Here is a 20,698-nt window from a genome sequence, read left to right as displayed (position 1 = left end):
CATATTAAAGCGTCTTTGGTGTTTTCGGAAACCGAGGGGTTTTGATGTCATTGGCAGGCGACACAATGACACAATAGACACGCTCCGTGGCACTAGTTAAAATTGCTTATTTCTCTGGATTTAAACATTCTTCGAAACATTTGGGATAATGTAAGTACACAAGTCAGCAAAATATATAACACTGTTCTAGTGGTTTTTGGATATTTTAATAAAAAAATCTTACAAATTGTGCCTTTAAGGAAGAGGGGGCAGATGGCAAAAAGCTAAAGGTTTACTATGGTAGTATGAATGTTTCACAATGACAGTTACATTTCCCACGGATTATTAGTTCGGCTTTTGTTGTCTACATAAAAGATATAGTAAATTATGCCAACAAATTAGTTCAGCAACACTCCTAAAAGATAACGGTTCTTTAATGGCATGTATGGTTCCAGTAAGAACCTTTAAGATCCATGGAATCTTTCCATTCCACAAAAGATTCTTTATAGTGGAAAAAGGTTCTTTAGATTATTAAAATGATTTTCACACTAAGGAATACAATTCTGTTTTGATATCATCCGCTTCTTCAAGCTCCACACAGGGTTAAGCTCTCAAGAGGATCTTGAGGAAGGAGTAGCTAAAGAAACTAGCAGGTGGGAGAAATCCAGAAAAGATTTCAGTGGAAAAACATCATCGAGAAGAGGTGGGAGTGTAGCCATAAGGTAGACCTGATCCTCTGATGGGAAACAGAGGCCCAGTTCTATTCACACCCTACTACCAAAAGTCTGAAATGATTGCCTTAAAGGCCCCCAGTCTGGGCTGACTATACGAATGGAGAATTACAAGATCACTCAAGGCAAAATATAAGGCTGTGCCCACTCAAAAATGACGCATTTATGGATAAATCTGAATGAAAGATCATTTATGTTGTATTGTGGGTGTCTTTAAACAACACAACACAACATTAACATTAACAGTCTCATCTGATTCTAAATCTGATGGCTTGCATGTCATAAATTTACATGAGGCTGTCTGAGGCATGATTTGCTTTTTCCTGTTGACAGAGCCCAGAGTATCTTGTCTAGAGATTGCATAAATAAACTCTCTCTGCTTCTCAAATGTCTGCGAGAGTTAATGAGTGCCTAACCGCTGATACGGGGAGCCATCTATAAACAATCAAGAGCTCTGCCCTATCATTTAAGCCTCCCACTGCGCTTAACTTCATTTGCTTAATATCGGCTGGCTTTAGTAAAGTGCAGTCTATTTCTAATTAGACTTAAAAGGACCTGAATTACACAGTGAAAGCATTACAAGTAGTGACTGGTTCAATCATACGATTTCTAATGCAACGGAAGACCAAAATCTTGTGTAACTTGTGAGCTGGAACTTAAACCAATGAGTTGTGAAAGGGTAAAGGTGTTTGTTGGTAGAGATGGTATGCGGGTGATGGATGACAGGCTGGTATTTCACAGATCACAAGGTCATGTGTATAGTTCCTGACTGATGTCTAGCTAGTCCAACTCAGGGGGGAGCAGAGTCGGAGGTTGATCTGAATTTACATTAAGTCATCAAGTCTGCTGTGCCAGTATTGGGAATAAAAACACAATTTTACAAAATGTTAGTGCACGTCTTTTGGCTCTGACATCAGTGTACTCCTAAAAGTTGATGAAACTACCAGATATATGCATTTAAAAATATACATTCTTTCTCTTACAGAGAACCAAAAAGTGATGCCTCATCTTATCAGGAAGGGAATATAGAAATCTGTAATAAAATGCTGCCTGAGACTGAGATAAGAACATCCAAATCGTATGTACAACCTGCAAAGAAGTAGTCACAGAAAGTTGTCACGGAAAACCTGGAAGTATTTAAAAAAAAATTAATTGTGAAATTAAGCTCATCAGTTAGAAATTACTATTTGTGCATGCAATGTCTTGAAAATAATTTTTCATCACTAACAACTTCAATGGAAATTCATGTTTTAATAGGAAATGGAAAGAAAATTGTGTTGCCAAATAATTTCATGAGGTCTAACACAATTAATTATTTTATCCTTATATTTGGGTTCACTGACGAGATGTTGAGCAAAAAAAGTCCTTTGAAAATCAAAGCTTTGATATTTTAACTGTTAAATTTTTTAATACTATTTTTAAAATTTTAATTATTTAATAAATGATGGTTCTGGGTGCTTTTCCTTCTTATACCTACCTCCTGTCCTGAAATATAGAAAAAAACAAATCTGGGATAGCAAAAAAGACAAAATTCATGACTAGACTCTCCTTAAAGGACCTGCTTCCATACTAATACTAGTTCATCCGTTTCTGCACAAAACTACCGTTTAAGTGCAAGTGAAACCTTTTCAGGCTGAGCACTCATTAATGAAACGGAAGCCTTTCTTTTCATATAAAACTGACAAAAAATCCTCTCTTTAATACCATCACAGATAAGTGGAGGCCTACATTTCTCAAAGCTTGCACACACACCAAAGACATTTTACAGGACCAGAATTAAAATATTCTCCAGTGACTGTTGACTATATGTTATAAATAAACATTGGGCTACATTTCTATTCTCACAACACAAGTCTTGTGACCTTTGACCTCTTTGAGGAGTATATAGCAGTTTCTCTGTCACATGCTTTTAATTAGAAGGTGCTTTGAATAAATTGTTGTTCTTCTGAATAACTCCTTTGAGGGCGAGGCATTTAGTGGAGGATACCATTCCGAAAACTTTCATTCTTTTGAAGGCTTTCTTTTGAAGATGGGTTTAAACTCTTTGACCATACGACCCACTTTCTCACTATAAGACTAATGTTAAGATCATTAAGCTATCTCAGTCTGTAGGCCTACGGCTTCATATTATTATCTGCAATTTGCTCCCAGCTGCTAGATTGAGTCCGTATGGTTAATGCCACTGTAATTAATCTTTATGTCACTCAGCATTAAAGTTATGATTTTAAATACACCTGATATTCAAGACTACTTTAAATGATGTGGCCTTCAAGTCATGTTGAAATAAGTCTTTTGCTCAGCAAGGTAAAAATACAACAAACAACAGTAATTAAACAACAGTAATATTGTAAAATATTATTTCAATTCAAAAACTAATTTCTACTTTGATATATTGTAAAATGTAATTTATTCCTGTGCTGAATGTTCAGCATCATTACTCCAGTCACATGATCCTTCAGAAATCATTCTAATATGCTGATTTCCTGCTCAAGAAACATTGATTATTATGATCAATGTTGAAAACATTTGTGCTGCTTAATATTTTTGTGAAAACCATGTTATATTTTAAGGATTACTTGATAAGTATATAAGTTCAAAAGAACAGCATTTATTTGAAATATACTTTTTATTGTACATTTGTCACTTTAGAATAAAAGTATTTAAAAAAAAAGGGGGGGGGGTGCCAATGCATTTCATAAGAACTTTTTTTTGTGATCGCACATCTGAAGAGGATTCTTAATTTATTCATTTACACAGTTGTTGTCATGATCAGCAGTGAGGAGCATCATTCACTTTATAGCAGAATGCAATTTACATCCTCCATCTGCTCTCCATCACATCTCAGTATCTAACAAACTGTGTGTTTGAGTCAGATCCACTGCAGCTATTATTCAACTACTCGAGGATTTGTTTTTCTAGAGATTCATTAGATAACTCAGGATCGCAGATGTGGAGTGAATAAACAGGATCATGTTTAGTAACTTTTTGTGTTGTCTATATTTATAGACAATCTGATATTACTACTACTTTTGTGGCCTTTATCTTGTTTCTTGTCCAGATGACGGTATCTAAATATGGTGCACAGTTCCGGGGGAATTCCCAGCATGACGCTCTTGAATTCCTGCTCTGGCTTCTGGACCGCCTCCATGAGGACGTCAACTCATCTTCAGCAGTATCTTGTCTAGAGATTGCATAAATAAACTCTCTCTGCTTCTCAAATGTCTGCGAGAGTTAATGAGTGCCTAACCGCTGATACGGGGAGCCATCTATAAACAATCAAGAGCTCTGCCCTATCATTTAAGCCTCCCACTGCGCTTAACTTCATTTGCTTAATATCGGCTGGCTTTAGTAAAGTACAGTCTATTTCTAATTAGACTTAAAAGGACCTGAATTACACAGTGAAAGCATTACAAGTAGTGACTGGTTCAATCATACGATTTCTAATGCAACGGAAGACCAAAATCTTGTGTAACTTGTGAGCTGGAACTTAAACCAATGAGTTGTGAAAGGGTAAAGGAGTTTGTTGGTAGAGATGGTATGCGGGTGATGGATGACAGGCTGGTATTTCACAGATCACAAGGTCATGTGTATAGTTCCTGACTGATGTCTAGCTAGTCCAACTCAGGGGGGAGCAGAGTCGGAGGTTGATCTGAGTTTACATTAAGTCATCAAGTCTGCTGTGTCAGTATTGGGAATAAAAACACAATTTTACAAAATGTTAGTGCATGTCTTTTGGCTCTGACATCAGTGTACTCCTAAAAGTTGATGAAACTACCAGATATATGCATTTAAAAATATACATTCTTTCTCTTACAGAGAACCAAAAAGTGATGCCTCATCTTATCAGGAAGGGAATATAGAAATCTGTAATAAAATGCTGCCTGAGACTGAGATAAGAACATCCAAATCGTATGTACAACCTGCAAAGAAGTAGTCACAGAAAGTTGTCACGGAAAACCTGGAAGTATTTAAAAAAAATTAAATTGTGAAATTAAGCTCATCAGTTAGAAATTACTATTTGTGCATGCAATGTCTTGAAAATAATTTTTCATCACTAACAACTTCAATGGAAATTCATGTTTTAATAGGAAATGGAAAGAAAATTGTGTTGCCAAATAATTTCATGAGGTCTAACACAATTAATTATTTTATCCTTATATTTGGGTTCACTGACGAGATGTTGAGCAAAAAAAGTCCTTTGAAAATCAAAGCTTTGATATTTTAACTGTTAAATTTTTTAATACTATTTTTAAAATTTTAATTATTTAATAAATGATGGTTCTGGGTGCTTTTCCTTCTTATACCTACCTCCTGTCCTGAAATATAGAAAAAAACAAATCTGGGATAGCAAAAAAGACAAAATTCATGACTAGACTCTCCTTAAAGGACCTGCTTCCATACTAATACTAGTTCATCCGTTTCTGCACAAAACTACCGTTTAAGTGCAAGTGAAACCTTTTCAGGCTGAGCACTCATTAATGAAACGGAAGCCTTTCTTTTCATATAAAACTGACAAAAAATCCTCTCTTTAATACCATCACAGATAAGTGGAGGCCTACATTTCTCAAAGCTTGCACACACACCAAAGACATTTTACAGGACCAGAATTAAAATATTCTCCAGTGACTGTTGACTATATGTTATAAATAAACATTGGGCTACATTTCTATTCTCACAACACAAGTCTTGTGACCTTTGACCTCTTTGAGGAGTATATAGCAGTTTCTCTGTCACATGCTTTTAATTAGAAGGTGCTTTGAATAAATTGTTGTTCTTCTGAATAACTCCTTTGAGGGCGAGGCATTTAGTGGAGGATACCATTCCGAAAACTTTCATTCTTTTGAAGGCTTTCTTTTGAAGATGGGTTTAAACTCTTTGACCATACGACCCACTTTCTCACTATAAGACTAATGTTAAGATCATTAAGCTATCTCAGTCTGTAGGCCTACGGCTTCATATTATTATCTGCAATTTGCTCCCAGCTGCTAGATTGAGTCCGTATGGTTAATGCCACTGTAATTAATCTTTATGTCACTCAGCATTAAAGTTATGATTTTAAATTCACCTGACTTTCAAGACGTCTTTAAATGATGTGGCCTTCAAGTCATGTTGTAATCAAATAAGTCTCTTTTGCTCAGCAAAGCTGCATTTATTTGATAAACACTACAAACAAAAACAGTAATATTGTGAAATTTTATTGCAATTAAAAAATTTTTTTATAAGAATATATGTTAAAATGTAATAAATTCCTGTGATGCAAAACTGAATTTTCAGTATCATTACTCCAGGCTTCAGTGTCACATGATCCTACATAAATCATTCAGACATGCTGATTTGCTGCTTAAGAAACATTTCTCATTATTATTAATGTTGGAAAGTTGCGCTGCTTAATATTTTAGTGAAAACCATGTCAACCATGTTATTTTAAGGATTACTTGATAAATATAAAAGTTCAAATGAACAGTGTTTATTTGAAATAGACTTTTATTATACGTCTTTGTCACTTTTGAATTAAAGTATAAATTTCTTTAAAAAAAAATCTTACTGAACCCAAACTTTTGATTAGAAACATATTGAATGAAAATAAATGTGCAAATAATATTACTACTGTAAAGCAAACCAAAAAAACTGCTGCTGGTATCTGCCAATGCATTTCATAAGAACTTTTTTTGTGATCCCAGATGTGATAATTTACACAGTTGTTGTCATGATCAGGCCTACGGCTTCATATTATTATCTGCAATTTGCTCCCAGCTGCTAGATTGAGTCTGTATGGTTAATGCCACTGTAATTAATCTTTATGTCACTCAGCATTAAAGTTATGATTTTAAATACACCTGATATTCAAGACTACTTTAAATGATGTGGCCTTCAAGTCATGTTGAAATAAGTCTTTTGCTCAGCAAGGTAAAAATACAACAAACAACAGTAATTAAACAACAGTAATATTGTAAAATATTATTTCAATTCAAAAACTAATTTCTACTTTGATATATTGTAAAATGTAATTTATTCCTGTGCTGAATGTTCAGCATCATTACTCCAGTCACATGATCCTTCAGAAATCGTTCTAATATGCTGATTTCCTGCTCAAGAAACATTGATTATTATGATCAATGTTGAAAACATTTGTGCTGCTTAATATTTTTGTGAAAACCATGTTATATTTTAAGGATTACTTGATAAGTATATAAGTTCAAAAGAACAGCATTTATTTGAAATATACTTTTTATTGTACATTTGTCACTTTAGAATAAAAGTATTTAAAAAAAAAGGGGGGGGGGTGCCAATGCATTTCATAAGAACTTTTTTTTGTGATCGCACATCTGAAGAGGATTCTTAATTTATTCATTTACACAGTTGTTGTCATGATCAGCAGTGAGGAGCATCATTCACTTTATAGCAGAATGCAATTTACATCCTCCATCTGCTCTCCATCACATCTCAGTATCTAACAAACTGTGTGTTTGAGTCAGATCCACTGCAGCTATTATTCAACTACTCGAGGATTTGTTTTTCTAGAGATTCATTAGATAACTCAGGATCGCAGATGTGGAGTGAATAAACAGGATCATGTTTAGTAACTTTTTGTGTTGTCTATATTTATAGACAATCTGATATTACTACTACTTTTGTGGCCTTTATCTTGTTTCTTGTCCAGATGACGGTATCTAAATATGGTGCACAGTTCCGGGGGAATTCCCAGCATGACGCTCTTGAATTCCTGCTCTGGCTTCTGGACCGCCTCCATGAGGACGTCAACTCATCTTCAGCCCTACCCAATGGGAATAACAGAAGCAAATCAAGAGGCAAGGTAAGAGCGAGCATGTCTCAGAACCTGCCCTGGGCTTGAAACAGAAATGATGCAATATTCAATCTCAGCAATTGGCTCAAAATTAGATTTTTTTCCTCATGTTATGATATATTATTAAACCACAAATCATCACCTGAAATATCTGCAATATGAGGACTAGCATGAGTTACCAACGGCTCTTCTAAACCCCCATATAGCCAAACAGCTGTTACCTTCACCATTACAGTGACTTGGCAAGGTCAGAGAGTCTCGTCTACACACCCCTGCCACCCGTAAACAACACATCTGTTTATGAAATATGGAGATGCATGCCAAGCCCCATAGCGTGCATTGAGCTACAGTGGTCTTCTTGTGCATAACCTTGGAATTGCCCAGATGAATAGCTTTTCACAGTGGCTGGGATCTTCACAAGGCGAGATTCATGGGGATTGGGGCTGAAATTGATTTGAAACCCATAGCGTTTCGCAGGTATACATGTGTGCAAAGGTTTCCACTCATCTTGGACCTCAAATCACATCACCATGGCAGCAAGTTGCAGAATCCTCTGCAATTATTGCCACTCAAGGAGAAACATGCACTTGTTGTTTATTACATTAACTTTACACTGCATATAATAGAGAAATCTAATTTTGTAATGTCAAATTATTAGGAAAAAAACATCTATTTACTGTCTGAAATTAGGGCAAGAAGGTTTTCATACATTAGCCATTATTACTGCACCGCATTTCCACTAGTGTTTAAACACAGCAGAGCCCCAATAATGGAGAAGAATGTTTTCTTTAATAAAGCCACTGCCTTATTTAGAAACCTTTTGTCAGGCAGTTTCAAACAACTGGGGGACAAAGATATATTTTTCTCCATGCAGTGTGCTAGCTATAGAAGGCTGAACATTTCCAGAAATCTGCTTTCATGCCAACTATCAGAGCTCTTCTTGTCTGAAGAAAGCCTATGCTATTTTTAAAATCACAAATGTACAGTAAGCAGCTGAAATTTTTTTAACTTTACAGGAGCTTTGATTAGTGATGGCTTCTGAGGTCAGATGAGATCTTTTGGCAACAAACATCAGAGATTGAAAAAAAGCTAATCACCACTGTAAAGTACTGAGTTGTTGTCTACCAAAAATCATTTGGACATAAATAAATAAATAAAAAACATATCACGATATATAGCTAAAAGAACAAAAAAGAGTGAATTATTTTAATTTATACAGTTCGTCATTTATATGGTGCACCATGAGCCTAAAGGAAAACATGCAAGGTTAATAATTTTAAATGATTTAAAAAACTTTTTATATGAATTATTTATTAATTTAACTTATTTATATATATTTAAATCCAAAGCAAATTATATCTTTGAGCCAGTAGGTGGCGACAAGTGACTATATTTATGAGTGAATCATTTAAATCATTCACTCAACCGATTTGTTCAATATGAGTGAGTCATTGAATCATTCCAAGAGGGTCTAGCTGCAGCCTTGCACTTGCACTTTCAGACGTGCATTCAGACACTTGCGCTTCCGCTAGCGACGTCACTTGCAGTCTTTTATTTTTTAATTTTTTTGTTCTATTTTTTTATTACTTTTTGTTTGAATCTCTCAAAATTTTACAACAGTAGCCAGGTGGGGAAGACAAGAAAAAATAAACTAAATTACAAAGTCACTTGCAATCGCCACTTGCACTCTCCAAAACCTGCGACGTCACTTGCAATCGACACAAATCGTGCATGTTGCCAATGGAGACAAGACGCTGTGGTGGTGATTAAACGATTAAAACTAATTTTGTATTATAATGTGCAGGGTCCTGCAGGAAAAAGACAAGACCTGCAAATCCGTGGCCACAGAACAGCAGAATATGAACGCAATGCACAAAGTCTCTCGTTAAGTGTTTTCCTCCTGTAGAAAAACAAACACTTAACATGGCATAATGTATTAAGATACATTAAGTTCAATTAAAATATCTAATTCGATATATAGTTATTTAATGTACTACTAGGCAAACAGATGGTTATAAACACAATGCGCAAACTTTCACTTGTCCTCCCATACAGCAAAAGGCTTAATGTTGTATAATAACGGACTATGATAAAGACAATACAGTAGCCTATATGTCTTGTTGTTGACTCAAAGTATATACAGAACAGCAATTATGAACGTGCATTTTGAAATGCATTAAGTGATTTTAAAAGGATCAACTCCATACAGGAAAGCAGACGAGCCCAGAACGCAATGTGTTAAATATTTTCCTCCTATAGAAAATCATTATAAATAAAACACGTAATGTAACTTAATGGACAAAGACTGTCACGGAATGCCAGGAGAAAACAAGGTAAGATCCAGGTGCAGTTTATTAAAGTAACAAATAATCAGAACCGAACAAAAATGTGTCAAAAGGTAATCCAAAACACAAGGAACAGATCACCCGGTGTAACTTTAGACAACATCAAAGATCAGACATGAGATGACAAATACAATACTGCAGCAACGACAGACAGAGTGAGCTTGGTATATATAGATGGGATGATGAGTAAATGGCTAACAGGTGATAATGATCAGAACAGACACGACAGGCAAGGGACTATGGGAAATGGAGTTCAAAACATATAACACTGAAACAGGAGAGCACCCTCAAGTGGCCAGGCCAGGGGACCACAACCAGACACTGTGATATTACCCCCCCCCCTCTACGGAGCGGATACCAGACGCTCCACCAGAAAACATAAAAGTTCAGGAGGGAGGTGGAACTGAGGCGGACCAGGGGGAGGGATGGCGGGCCAGGACCATGCAAAAGAAGGGGGTCAGGGGACAGAGGTAGACCAGGGAATGAGAGCGGAACCGGCAGGGTGGAAAGCCAAGGCGGGGCCGGCAGGACGAACCAGCAGGGCCCCAACCATACAGGAACCCCAGCAGATAGCCAGGACGGAGCCGGAGGAGTGAGCCAGTGAGGCTCCTGCCAAAACAGAACCCAGGCGGGCAACCAGAGCGGAGCGGGAATCCTGTCAGACAACACTGGTGGGACAGAAAACCCTCTCAGCAACTCAGGGAAAACTGAAAACAAGAGCAGAGAGAGTTTAGTACCAGCCTCAACAGGACAAGCCGATTGCTCCGCAACGGTCCCTGTGAGCTCCCGGACTGGAGTGCTTGCCCACTGACTTCAACCCTGGAGATACTTGACGAAGCCCCAGAAGTCTAGGATCTCGAGTCCTTCCACCTCCCACTGGGGCAAAAGATTATCCAGACATATGTTAAGGAGGTCCTTAAGTGCAGCCTCATTATAATTCAGCCCCACCGCCAGCGTCCAAAAGGTCTGGGCAAAACCACCAACCTCCATTCCTTGCTGCCTCCGAGCCATCAGAGTCCGGTATCGATCCATTCCCTGCTCCTTCCCATTTTCAAAAAGGGAAAAAGAAAAACAAACTGCTGGATCTTGTAGTGGCTGCAGTATTCTGTCACGGAATGCCAGGAGAAAACAAGGTAAGATCCAGGTGCAGTTTATTAAAGTAACAAATAATCAGAACAGAACAAAAGCATGGCAAAAGGTAATCCAAAACACAAGGAACAGATAACATGGTGTAACTTTAGACAACATCAAAGATCAGACATGAGATGACAAATACAATACTGCAGCAACGACAGACAGTGAGCATGGTATATATATGCTGTGTCTCATTTAGAAGGCTGCACCCTCCGGAGGTCGCATCCTCTGTAGGATGCATATACGAAGTGTCCTCAACCTAGAATTAAACGAGACGGCCTTCGTAGGACAGGCGGAAAAGGAAACCGGAAGTATCACGTCGCTATGCCAACACATTTAGAGCATCGTTGCGCTCTCACACTACTTAAATGAAGGAAAATTATTTCTAAATTTGGAAAGTAATTTGAAAAAAAAAATGCTTTTACTTGTTATATTTTGTTCAATGTTTGAGGAGCTGCAGCATACATACAGCAGGCATCTATTAGAGAAAAAAAGGAGGGCAAAATTAAAAAAAGTTTATCCGTTTTTGTTGTAAACACCACATCTGCGCTTGTGTGTACGTTACATCTGCCGGCGCCGGCATTTTTCAAATTAACAACGGTTGTTCACGGCGACGCAAAGAATTGTGGGTTATCTGTAGCAGCGAAGGATACACCTCATGCATCCTCCGAATTCCTGTGAAAGAAGGTCGCATTCGAAGGTCGCATTCGGAGTGTCCTACTTGCTTTTCTGAAATGAGACAGCCTCGATGACGTATGCAGCCTTCGAATGCAACCTCCGGAGGACGCAGCCTTCTAAATGAGACACAGCAATAGATGGGATGATGAGTAAATGGCTAACAGGTGATAATGATCAGAACAGACACGACAGGCAAGGGACTATGGGAAATGGAGTTCAAAACATTTAACACTGAAACAGGAGAGCGCCCTCAAGTGGCCAGTCCAGGTCACCACAACCAGACACTGTGACAAAGACAATGATATAAAATAGCTGTAGACAGTTTATTCTATATGGAAAAACGCTTAACGCGAAACTGCATTTATTCTAGGCTCACCTGCTTGCCTGTATATTAGTTATGTATATTAATAATGTAGGGGAGCATATTGAGTTTGGCCTTTTTAGTCCATTATGCCACGTACATTTTGCGGTATGGGAGGAAAATACTATATACATATTCATTCTATTAATAAATTGTATATTTAATTTGATATTTTAATAGCATCTTAATTAAGCCATATTAAGTGTTTATGTTTTTCTACAGGAGGAAAACGCTTAACGAGAGACTTTGCGCATTGCGTTCATATTCTGCTGTTCTGTGGCCACGGATTTGCGGGTCTTGTCTTTTTCTTGCAGGACACTGTATGTTATAGTACTAAATTAGTTGTAATCGTTTAATCACCACCACAGCGTCTTGTCTCCATTGGCAACACGCACGATTTGTGTCGATCGCAAGTGACGTCGCAGGTAGCGGAGAGTGCAAGTGGCGATTGCAAGTGACATTGTAATTTAGTTTCTTTTTTCTTGTCTTCACCACCTGGCTACTGTTGTAAAATGTTGAGAGATTCAAACAAAAAGTAATAAAAAATAGAACAAAATAAAGCCTGCAAGTGACGTCGCTAGCGGAAGCGCAAGTGTCTGAGAATGCAAGTCTGAGAATGCACGTCTGAGAGTGCAAGTGCGAGGCTGCAGCCAGACCCTTCTCAATCATTCACTCAAACGATTGACTCAAAAGCACTGATACATTCAGGAACCAACAAGGTGACCTTCTTTATGTGTGAATCACTGACTCATTCTCTGAACTGATGTGTTAAAGTGTGCTAATTCACAACTATACGAAACGCCACTACTGTGTGTTGCTCACAGACACAGTTTAGAGGGGGCGTATTCAATTTCTGTAACCTCTAATGCTGCCTCATCTGATTTCGTGACCTTGCTGTTTATCTGTTGCTGTTCACATCAGAACAAAATGCTTTTTGGGGTGTGAAATACAGGAGGTAAGACATCACCAGAGTGAATTTGGAGAACATTACAAACATTCTGTGTAAAATAAAGGCGAGTAACAGATTTCAGTGCTGCCTTGTCAGATTTGGTGACCCACTGCAGTTGCATTGCTGTTTTTTTAATTGTTTTTCTATATAAGTACTAGACGGACGACTTTGGCGTTTCATTGCTTTGCTTATGAGTGCCTCATTTATTATACTTCATGACAAGAAGTTAAACCTTTAGCCCCAAAGGGGACCCGTCTCTAATCAGTGCCCCTGGATTTGTCCTAACTTTCCCCTACGTTATGCCATCTCTGAGTATCAAACACACAGAAATTCAAAAGTCTTCACAACAACCCATCAGAAGTTATACTGTTATTGTACATTTTTTTAAATAAATTCTTAAATTGTTGAAGTTCCTAATCATTATTAGATCTAATTATGCATTAGATCTTATTATTAAAATTTTATTAAACCAATAAAGTGAAATCCAGAAAAAATTTAAACAGAAAACAGAATTTGGTAAAAAATTAATTGGAATTTGAGAAAAAATAAAACTGAATTCACAAGGCCCAACATTTTTTAGTTAAAAAATTTAATAAATTATTGTTAAATGGAAAGTTTCATGGTTTCAATTAATTAGACATGGATTTTGATTTAATTTAACCATTAAAACTAAAATTTAAAAAATCCATACCCTACAACTGTCATAAAATGTTACAAACCATTGCTTTCTAAAATCATTCATAAAAATGGCAAAGGAAAAATCACCCAAAGTTTTCAAAAATAATTACTGACATGGATGATTACTGACATTCATGATTATGAAATGACATTATAGAATTAATATTGAAATGTTGGTTATATGTATTGTGTACACACTAACTTTAATTATAAAGGGATAGTTCACCCAAAAATGAAAATTAGCCCATGATTTACTCAGGGCATCCTAGGGCATCCTAGGCGTATCTGACATTCCTCTTTCAGATGAATCCAATCGGAGTTATATAAAAAATTGTCCTGGCTCTTCCAAACTGTATAATGGCAGTGAATGGTGCCCCTGTTTTTGAAGCCGAAAAAAGTGCATCCATCCATCATAAAACTACTCCACACGGCTCCAGGGTGTTAATAAAGGCCTTCTGAAGCGAAACAATGCGTTAGTGTAAGAAAAATATAGATTTTTAAAAAGTTATAAACCGTAATCTCCAGCTTCTGGTCGCTCAAGCAGGCGTGTTCACGACAAGGCGTTCGAGCGTATGACGTAGGCGCAGCGGAAGGTGCAACATAATTAATAATTTGTTGAACTAATTAATAATTTGTTTAGTGACACAAATTTGAACCGCTGCTTAGTGATGAACCAAGATTTGAGACTGGTAGCGCAGTGCCGTACTGTCTCTAACTGATGGTCTTTGTGTATGTGTGTGTTTGTGCCATGAAACCGGTTCAGCTCCTCTGGCTACGCCTGTGGCTAGAGCCCGGCTTATTATCTCTGAGCAGTACTTTCATCTACTCTCTGTTGGTGCCCTTTTTGACTGAACTTGATCCATTATTAAAAGCCAGTTCTTTTTTCTTTTGAAGATATGTTCCTATGCAGGCACACAGTGATATTACACTGTAAGAACATATGATTATGGTCACACTGTCAGTTTTTGTGATCGACAACCGCATTTACTTACAGGTGTGGGTCTTAAAATGTCCCGTTCTGTATCAACGTGTAACGGGAGTCAAGCCTGTATTCCTTACCAGTTACCATAGCGACAGTGACCAAAGTAATATCAAATATGGCAGAGTTTAGCTCCAACCCTAATTAAACACACCTGAACCAGCTAATCAAGCTCTTACTAGGCATAGAAACTTCCAGTCAGGTGTGTTGAGGCAAGTTGGAGCTAAACTCTGCAGGACACCGGCCCTCCAGGACCGAGTTTGAACAGCCGGGGTCTAGGTATACATTATGATAACTATATGCAAAATTCACTTTTCAAGTTTGTTTGAACATAAATGTATGTTAGAAGTGTGTGTACACATCCATCCTATAATTATAAAAATCCATCCAGTGTTTTTTTTTTTAAATCCCTACTTTAAAATCCCCTTTCTCAAACCAGGCTGTTCTGAGATTCCTGTCAGAATTACGTAGTTCTGTACAGGCCCCTCCCACGATAGTTGATTGACAGTAGTGCTTCAGCACAGACTGGACTGGTGTCTTACCTTAGACCCACCCTGAGTGAGCTGTCATCAGTCCACCATTGTGTTGACTCTGGTGCAGGGGAAGACAAGATGTCTCCTATTAAGCGATTGAGGTGCTTTATTGTTGGATGTAATAATGAATATAGCAATCGTCATTTACTCCCGACATCTGAGCTGCTGAAGACGCAGAGGATTAACGTTACTTTCGCTTTGAAGTGAATGCGCCACTCCCGATCAGCCTAAATGCATCTATGTTTGCTCGAATCATTCGTGATCCAGCCTCATCTACAGAAGTCAGTATAAGGGTTTTTTATGAATCTTTGCAAATCACCTTTCCTAATAATGCGCTAATTAGCAAGTTTCACGATGAATGTTTCACTAAAGTAAACAGTCTCTCTGAGAGCAGCTCGGAAGAGAGGGGTGGGGCCAGCAGAGCTCATTAACATTTAAAGCAACATGGACTATAATGGCTTGATAAAAACAGAGCTGATTTTGACAGGTTTAAAAAGGTGTTTTTTACACTAACATTGAGAAATATTAACCAAAGTATGTTATAGACTTTTAATTATAACCCTAAAGAATCGTATCAACTTGTGCAAAATGAGCATCCGATGACCCATTTAAGTCCACTATTCTTGATGAATTTTAAAATTGTCTTTATTATTTCACCAGATCCTTGTTTTGTGTTTAATATGTTGCAGATTGAAAATTCATTGCATCCTAAGTTCTGTAATTCTCTTTGTAGTTCATTGCTTTCCTGTTCATACTTAGGACAGAGTAACAACACATGATCAACTGTTTCCTTTACTTGGCATGTTTCACATAATCCAGTACTGTGTTTTCCTATTATATGAAGTGTAGAATTAAGTTTTGTCTTGTTAAAATGACCTGATCATCTCTACTTAAGTTTAGTATAATTTTGCTTTGACTTACCCTGTTTTGTATAATATAAAAATGTCTTCCTGTTTTACAGTCATTCCAATTCCCTTGCCATTTCCAATGGCAAGCTTCTTTAATTATACTTTTCCCCTCCATCCTGCTTAGTGAAACTGAAATAGGAGTATTCAGATTAAGTGACTCTTTATCAGATTTTTCATTTCCTGGTATATCAACATGAGCTGCAACCCAAACAAAATTAACTATTCTTACAGCATGTCTATATTATATTAATCTATACAATATATTCATTATTTCTATAAAGATATCATGTCTAACAGTTTGAGAAGTTTGAAGACTGGTAAGTGATGCCATTGAATCTGAACAAATCACCACCTTATTTGGCATCACTTCTTCTACCCAACTAAGTTCCATCTGAATTGCCACCATTTTGGCAGTGTATACTGAAGTCCCATCCGTTAACCTCCCATATTTTCCAATTTTAAATTCTGGAGCATAGAATGCAGATCCAGTACAACCTATTTCTGGGTTTCTTGAGCCATCAGTGTATATTGGCAGAAATGCATACTAAACTGTTCTGATATATTCTGTTGAATAGCATTTGATATTAATGTAAATCTGTCATTTTTGAATACATTCATGAATTTGTAAATCAACTTCAGGTTGACTGAAATGTTTCTTCCTTGCCCTCGTGTGTTCCTTTAGTCTATGTGTCATGTATTAATTGGTTCATTGTGTTGTCATGTGGTTATCAGTTCTGTTTGTTCATTGGTTCCTGTTCATTAGTTCTGTCTCATAATTGGTTGGTTTTGTCATGTGTTCCCCTTGTCTAAGTATTTAAGCCCTCTTGTTTGCCATGTTAATTTATCGTGTGTAACCCTGCTGCCGGTGAGTGTTCTGGGCCATCCTGCTCATATTCATAGTCAAGTTTGCTCATGTTCGAGTCGAGTCTTTGTTTGGTTTTCGGTCACGTTGGATATAATACACCGGACTTGGGTTCTTAAACTTGTCGTTCAGTGGACCGTTTGCTACACAGTGTTGATACACGCATATGTCAAGCTTAGGGTGAACATACGTGCCCTTTTTTTCCAGACATGCCTGGCCAGGATTTCTATATTGCCTAAAATATCCAGGTTTTGGCTTTGTTTTCCTGTTTTCATACTTGCTGAAGGTAATGATCGAAAACTAGTTTGACCAATAACATGCAGGCATTGTACATAATTGACCAATCGTGGCACTTGAGAAGGTGGGATCTACAGAGAACGGTCAAAGCAATGTAAATATACGTGTACATACGTGTACATATTAGGTGTGTTCGACTTGAAGCGGCACTGTGCAGACCGATCGGTGTATGACATCAAACAGGAGGTGTGTGTGTGTGTGTGTGTGTGTTTGTGTGAAATATATAAAAAAAAACTAGGGATGCACCGATATGAAAATTTTGGCCGATAACGATAACCGATTATTATTTTCGCACGCTCCGCTCTCGCCTGGCTGTGTTTGATGAGCGGCCATGCTTGCGATCCCGCTGGCAGCGGTCCCGCTGCTGCCGCCGAGGCACAGCGCAGACTGTTGTCGTGGGGATCACGGGTGGATTTAGCGGAGGGATCCGAGACGGGCTCGTCCTTTTCTCGGTCCTCACCCGCTAGATCCGCGGCTCTCTCTCACGGTTCGGAAGCCCGTGCTGCGGTTTCTCCCCCCCCAGAGAGAGAAAGCCAGACACTTCATCTATCTTCCTCCGAGGAGGTGGATGTGATGAGTTTTCGAGACAGAGGAGACTGTGGACTCGCCACCACAGTCCCTCGTGTATGAGATGTGATTCGTGATTATGGGGTGTGTTTCGTGCATTCGCCAAAATAAAACATAGTTTGGCCAGCCTAGAAACAGGACGCTCGTCCTAAAAATAATTAGACGAGCGTTTTCTGAATCCAGATCACAGCCTTCACGACGGGGGCCTTCCGCTTTCCCCGATGTCCATGCTGAGGTGTCAAGATCGTGGGAGAAACCGTACTCATCCCGTATTACAGCCCCACAGTCTCGAATTATTCAAAAGAACACTGTGGGGCTGAATGATAAGGGATATGGGGCGATGCCAGTGGTGGAGCAGACGCTTGCAAGCTATCTCTCCCCATCCTCAGCATCGTCCCTGAAGGCCCCGAAGCTTCCCACCAGGCCCGTTAGGCTTACATCGAGTCTGGTTGGGAAAGCTTATACGGCAGTAGTCAGGCTGGCGCATGTTTGCACACCATGGCGGTGTTACAAGCATACCAGGCTGACCTGCTCAGGGGTGGGGCTGCTGAGCGAGCAGCAGCCCAAGTCATAAAGCTCCTTATATCGCCAGTCTCAAAAACAGAGCGTTGCAACCCGCACCCCTCCACAGAAAGATCGGGGGTCGGGCGATGCTCTCAGTTGGGGTCTTATAGACCGAAAACGGATCTGCGGACCGTTATTTGTCTAAGAGGCCCTCGGCGAAATAGTCCTGCCATTGTCAGGTCCCTGAGAGCAGCCACCTGGAGAGGAAAGGATAACACCTCAGTATACGGTGCCCAATCCTCCTCAGTGCCCTCACGGAGGCTTATTGATACCCCTGCCACCCTCGGTGCTTCAGGGCTCAGTGAGCTCCGACGAGCGAAAATCCCAGCTGCCGCCTGGCAACGGTACGGCACGGGAGAGCTTCTTGAGGAAGGGGGCCATAGAACGTGTTCCTCCTCTCTCGAGAGCATCCGGGTTCTACAGCCGTTACTTCATCGTTCCGAAGAAGGATGGGGGGGTGCGACCTCGGTGCGATCAAGGTCATGTGGAAGAAACGTTGGTTCCTGGTTCAAGGCCCGACATTAGGGGCTCCTTGTCTTCGCATAACGCTAACGACGGATGCCTTTCTCACAGGCTGGGGAGCGATCATGAGTGGCCGCTCTGCCCAGGGTCTGTGGGAAGGCCATCATCTCTTTTGGCACATCAACTGCCGGGAAATGCTGGCCGTGTTTCAAGCTCTGACACACTTCCTTCCAGACCTAAGGAAGCATCATGTGCTTGTCTGCACAGACAACACATCGGTGGTCTCCTACATCAATCGGCAGGGGGGTCTGCGTTCGCGCCCCTTGTACAAGCTGGCGCGCCAGATCCTTCTGTGGGCTCAGGGGAAGCTCCTCTCTCTAAGAGCAGTTTATATCCCTGCGTATCTAAATCAGGGGGCAGATATCCTGTCGAGACAGGGGCTGAGGACCGGGGGATGGAGGCTCCACCCCGAGGTGGTGGAGCTCATTTGGAGGGAATTTGGCCATGCGGAAGTGGACTCGGACTTGGTGTCCCTCCTCGACGGCTCTCCGCTGGGAAACAGTACGCCTTGAAGTGGAAACTTTTCGCTTCATGGTGCGGACAGCGACTGCAGGACCCAGTCAACTGCCCAATTGGTACAGTTCTGGAGTTTCTGCAGGAGCGATTCTCCGCAGGGTTATCTCCCTCCACTCTGAAGGTATACATGGCAGCCTTAGCTGCTTACCACGCCCTTCTGGGTGGTCAATCATTGGGTCACCCACTTGTCACTCGTTTCCTCCATGGCATCCTGAGGCTGAGGCCGGTACAGCGCACCATGGTGCCCTCATGGGACCTGGCTGTGGTTCTCGAGGGCTTATGCAATGCCCCCTTTGAACCCATAGAAGAAGTTTCGATCAAGTTGCTCAGGCTCAAGACCATCTTTCTCCTCACTATTTCCTCACTAAAAAGGATCGGGGATCTTCAGGCACTTTCTGTTTTGTGCTCCAGGCATGGTTAGGTCATCCCCCCATTAGGGCCCATAGTATTTCAGGCATTCTGTCCTCCTCCGTACCAGGAAGTAGGCCAAGAAAGACTTAATCTGCTCTGTCCAGTTCGAGCACTGGACGCTTACGCACACAGAGCTGCCCCGTGGCGTAAGGCAGATCAGATTTTTGTTTGTTTTGGTCCGCTAAAGAAGGGATTTCCGGCGACCAAGCAGACTATGAGTAGGTGGGTGGTCGAGGCATCTCACTAGCCTACGAGTCTTCTGGCCTCCCGTCACCTATGGGGGTCAGAGCGCACTCGACCAGGAGTATGGCGGCCTCCAAGGCTTTCAACTTGGGTGTGGCCTTGCAGGACATTTGTGCTGCGGCGGGCTGGTCCTCTCTGCCCACTTTTGTCCGTAGTATGGTGCAGTGGGTATTCTTGTTCCCAAAGCGACTCGACGCAGCTCGAGTTCCTGAAGGGGAACGTCTCTAGGTTACGTATGTAACCATGGTTCCCAGAGGGAACGAGACGCTGCGTCTCTTTGCCATACTCCCTGCATCCCTGCAGGCACTACTTCATCGAAGCTGGTTTGCGCTCTGCTGGATGCGCTTTTATACTTTCTGGTGCTTACGTCACCCCGTTTGTGACGTCTCGCTGCTCCATTGGACTGATTTGACACGTGCTTCAGAACGCGGTCACGCAAGGGCGTTCCCAAAGTGACTTGACGCAGCGTCTCGTTCCCTCGGGGAACCATGGTTACATACGTAACCTAGAGACGATTTTAGTTATCATAAAAAATTTTTTATATTTATATTGTCTTACACATTAAGACATTTGCTGGAAATAAAAGCAGATGAAAGTGAGAGGACGTTTCTTTTTTTTTTTTTTTTTTCTAATTTT

General features: G+C 39.9%; 1 protein-coding gene across 1 annotated transcript in view; it reads left to right on the top strand.

Annotated features, from left to right (window-relative positions):
• usp43b (ubiquitin specific peptidase 43b) overlaps positions 1-20,698 on the top strand; it is a 121,651-nt gene that overhangs the window by 2,781 nt on the left and 98,172 nt on the right. The window contains exon 2 of the mRNA XM_016248210.1: positions 7,372-7,524. Coding sequence (XP_016103696.1) covers positions 7,372-7,524 — 153 coding nt within the window. The remainder of the gene's footprint in view (positions 1-7,371; positions 7,525-20,698) is intronic.

Source organism: Sinocyclocheilus grahami, unplaced genomic scaffold (assembly GCF_001515645.1).
Source record: "Sinocyclocheilus grahami isolate Dianchi unplaced genomic scaffold, SAMN03320097.WGS_v1.1 scaffold870.1, whole genome shotgun sequence".
Taxonomy (NCBI): domain Eukaryota; kingdom Metazoa; phylum Chordata; class Actinopteri; order Cypriniformes; family Cyprinidae; genus Sinocyclocheilus; species Sinocyclocheilus grahami.
Note: the sequence above shows the minus strand (reverse complement) of the source record. Positions and strands in the feature narration are given on the sequence as shown.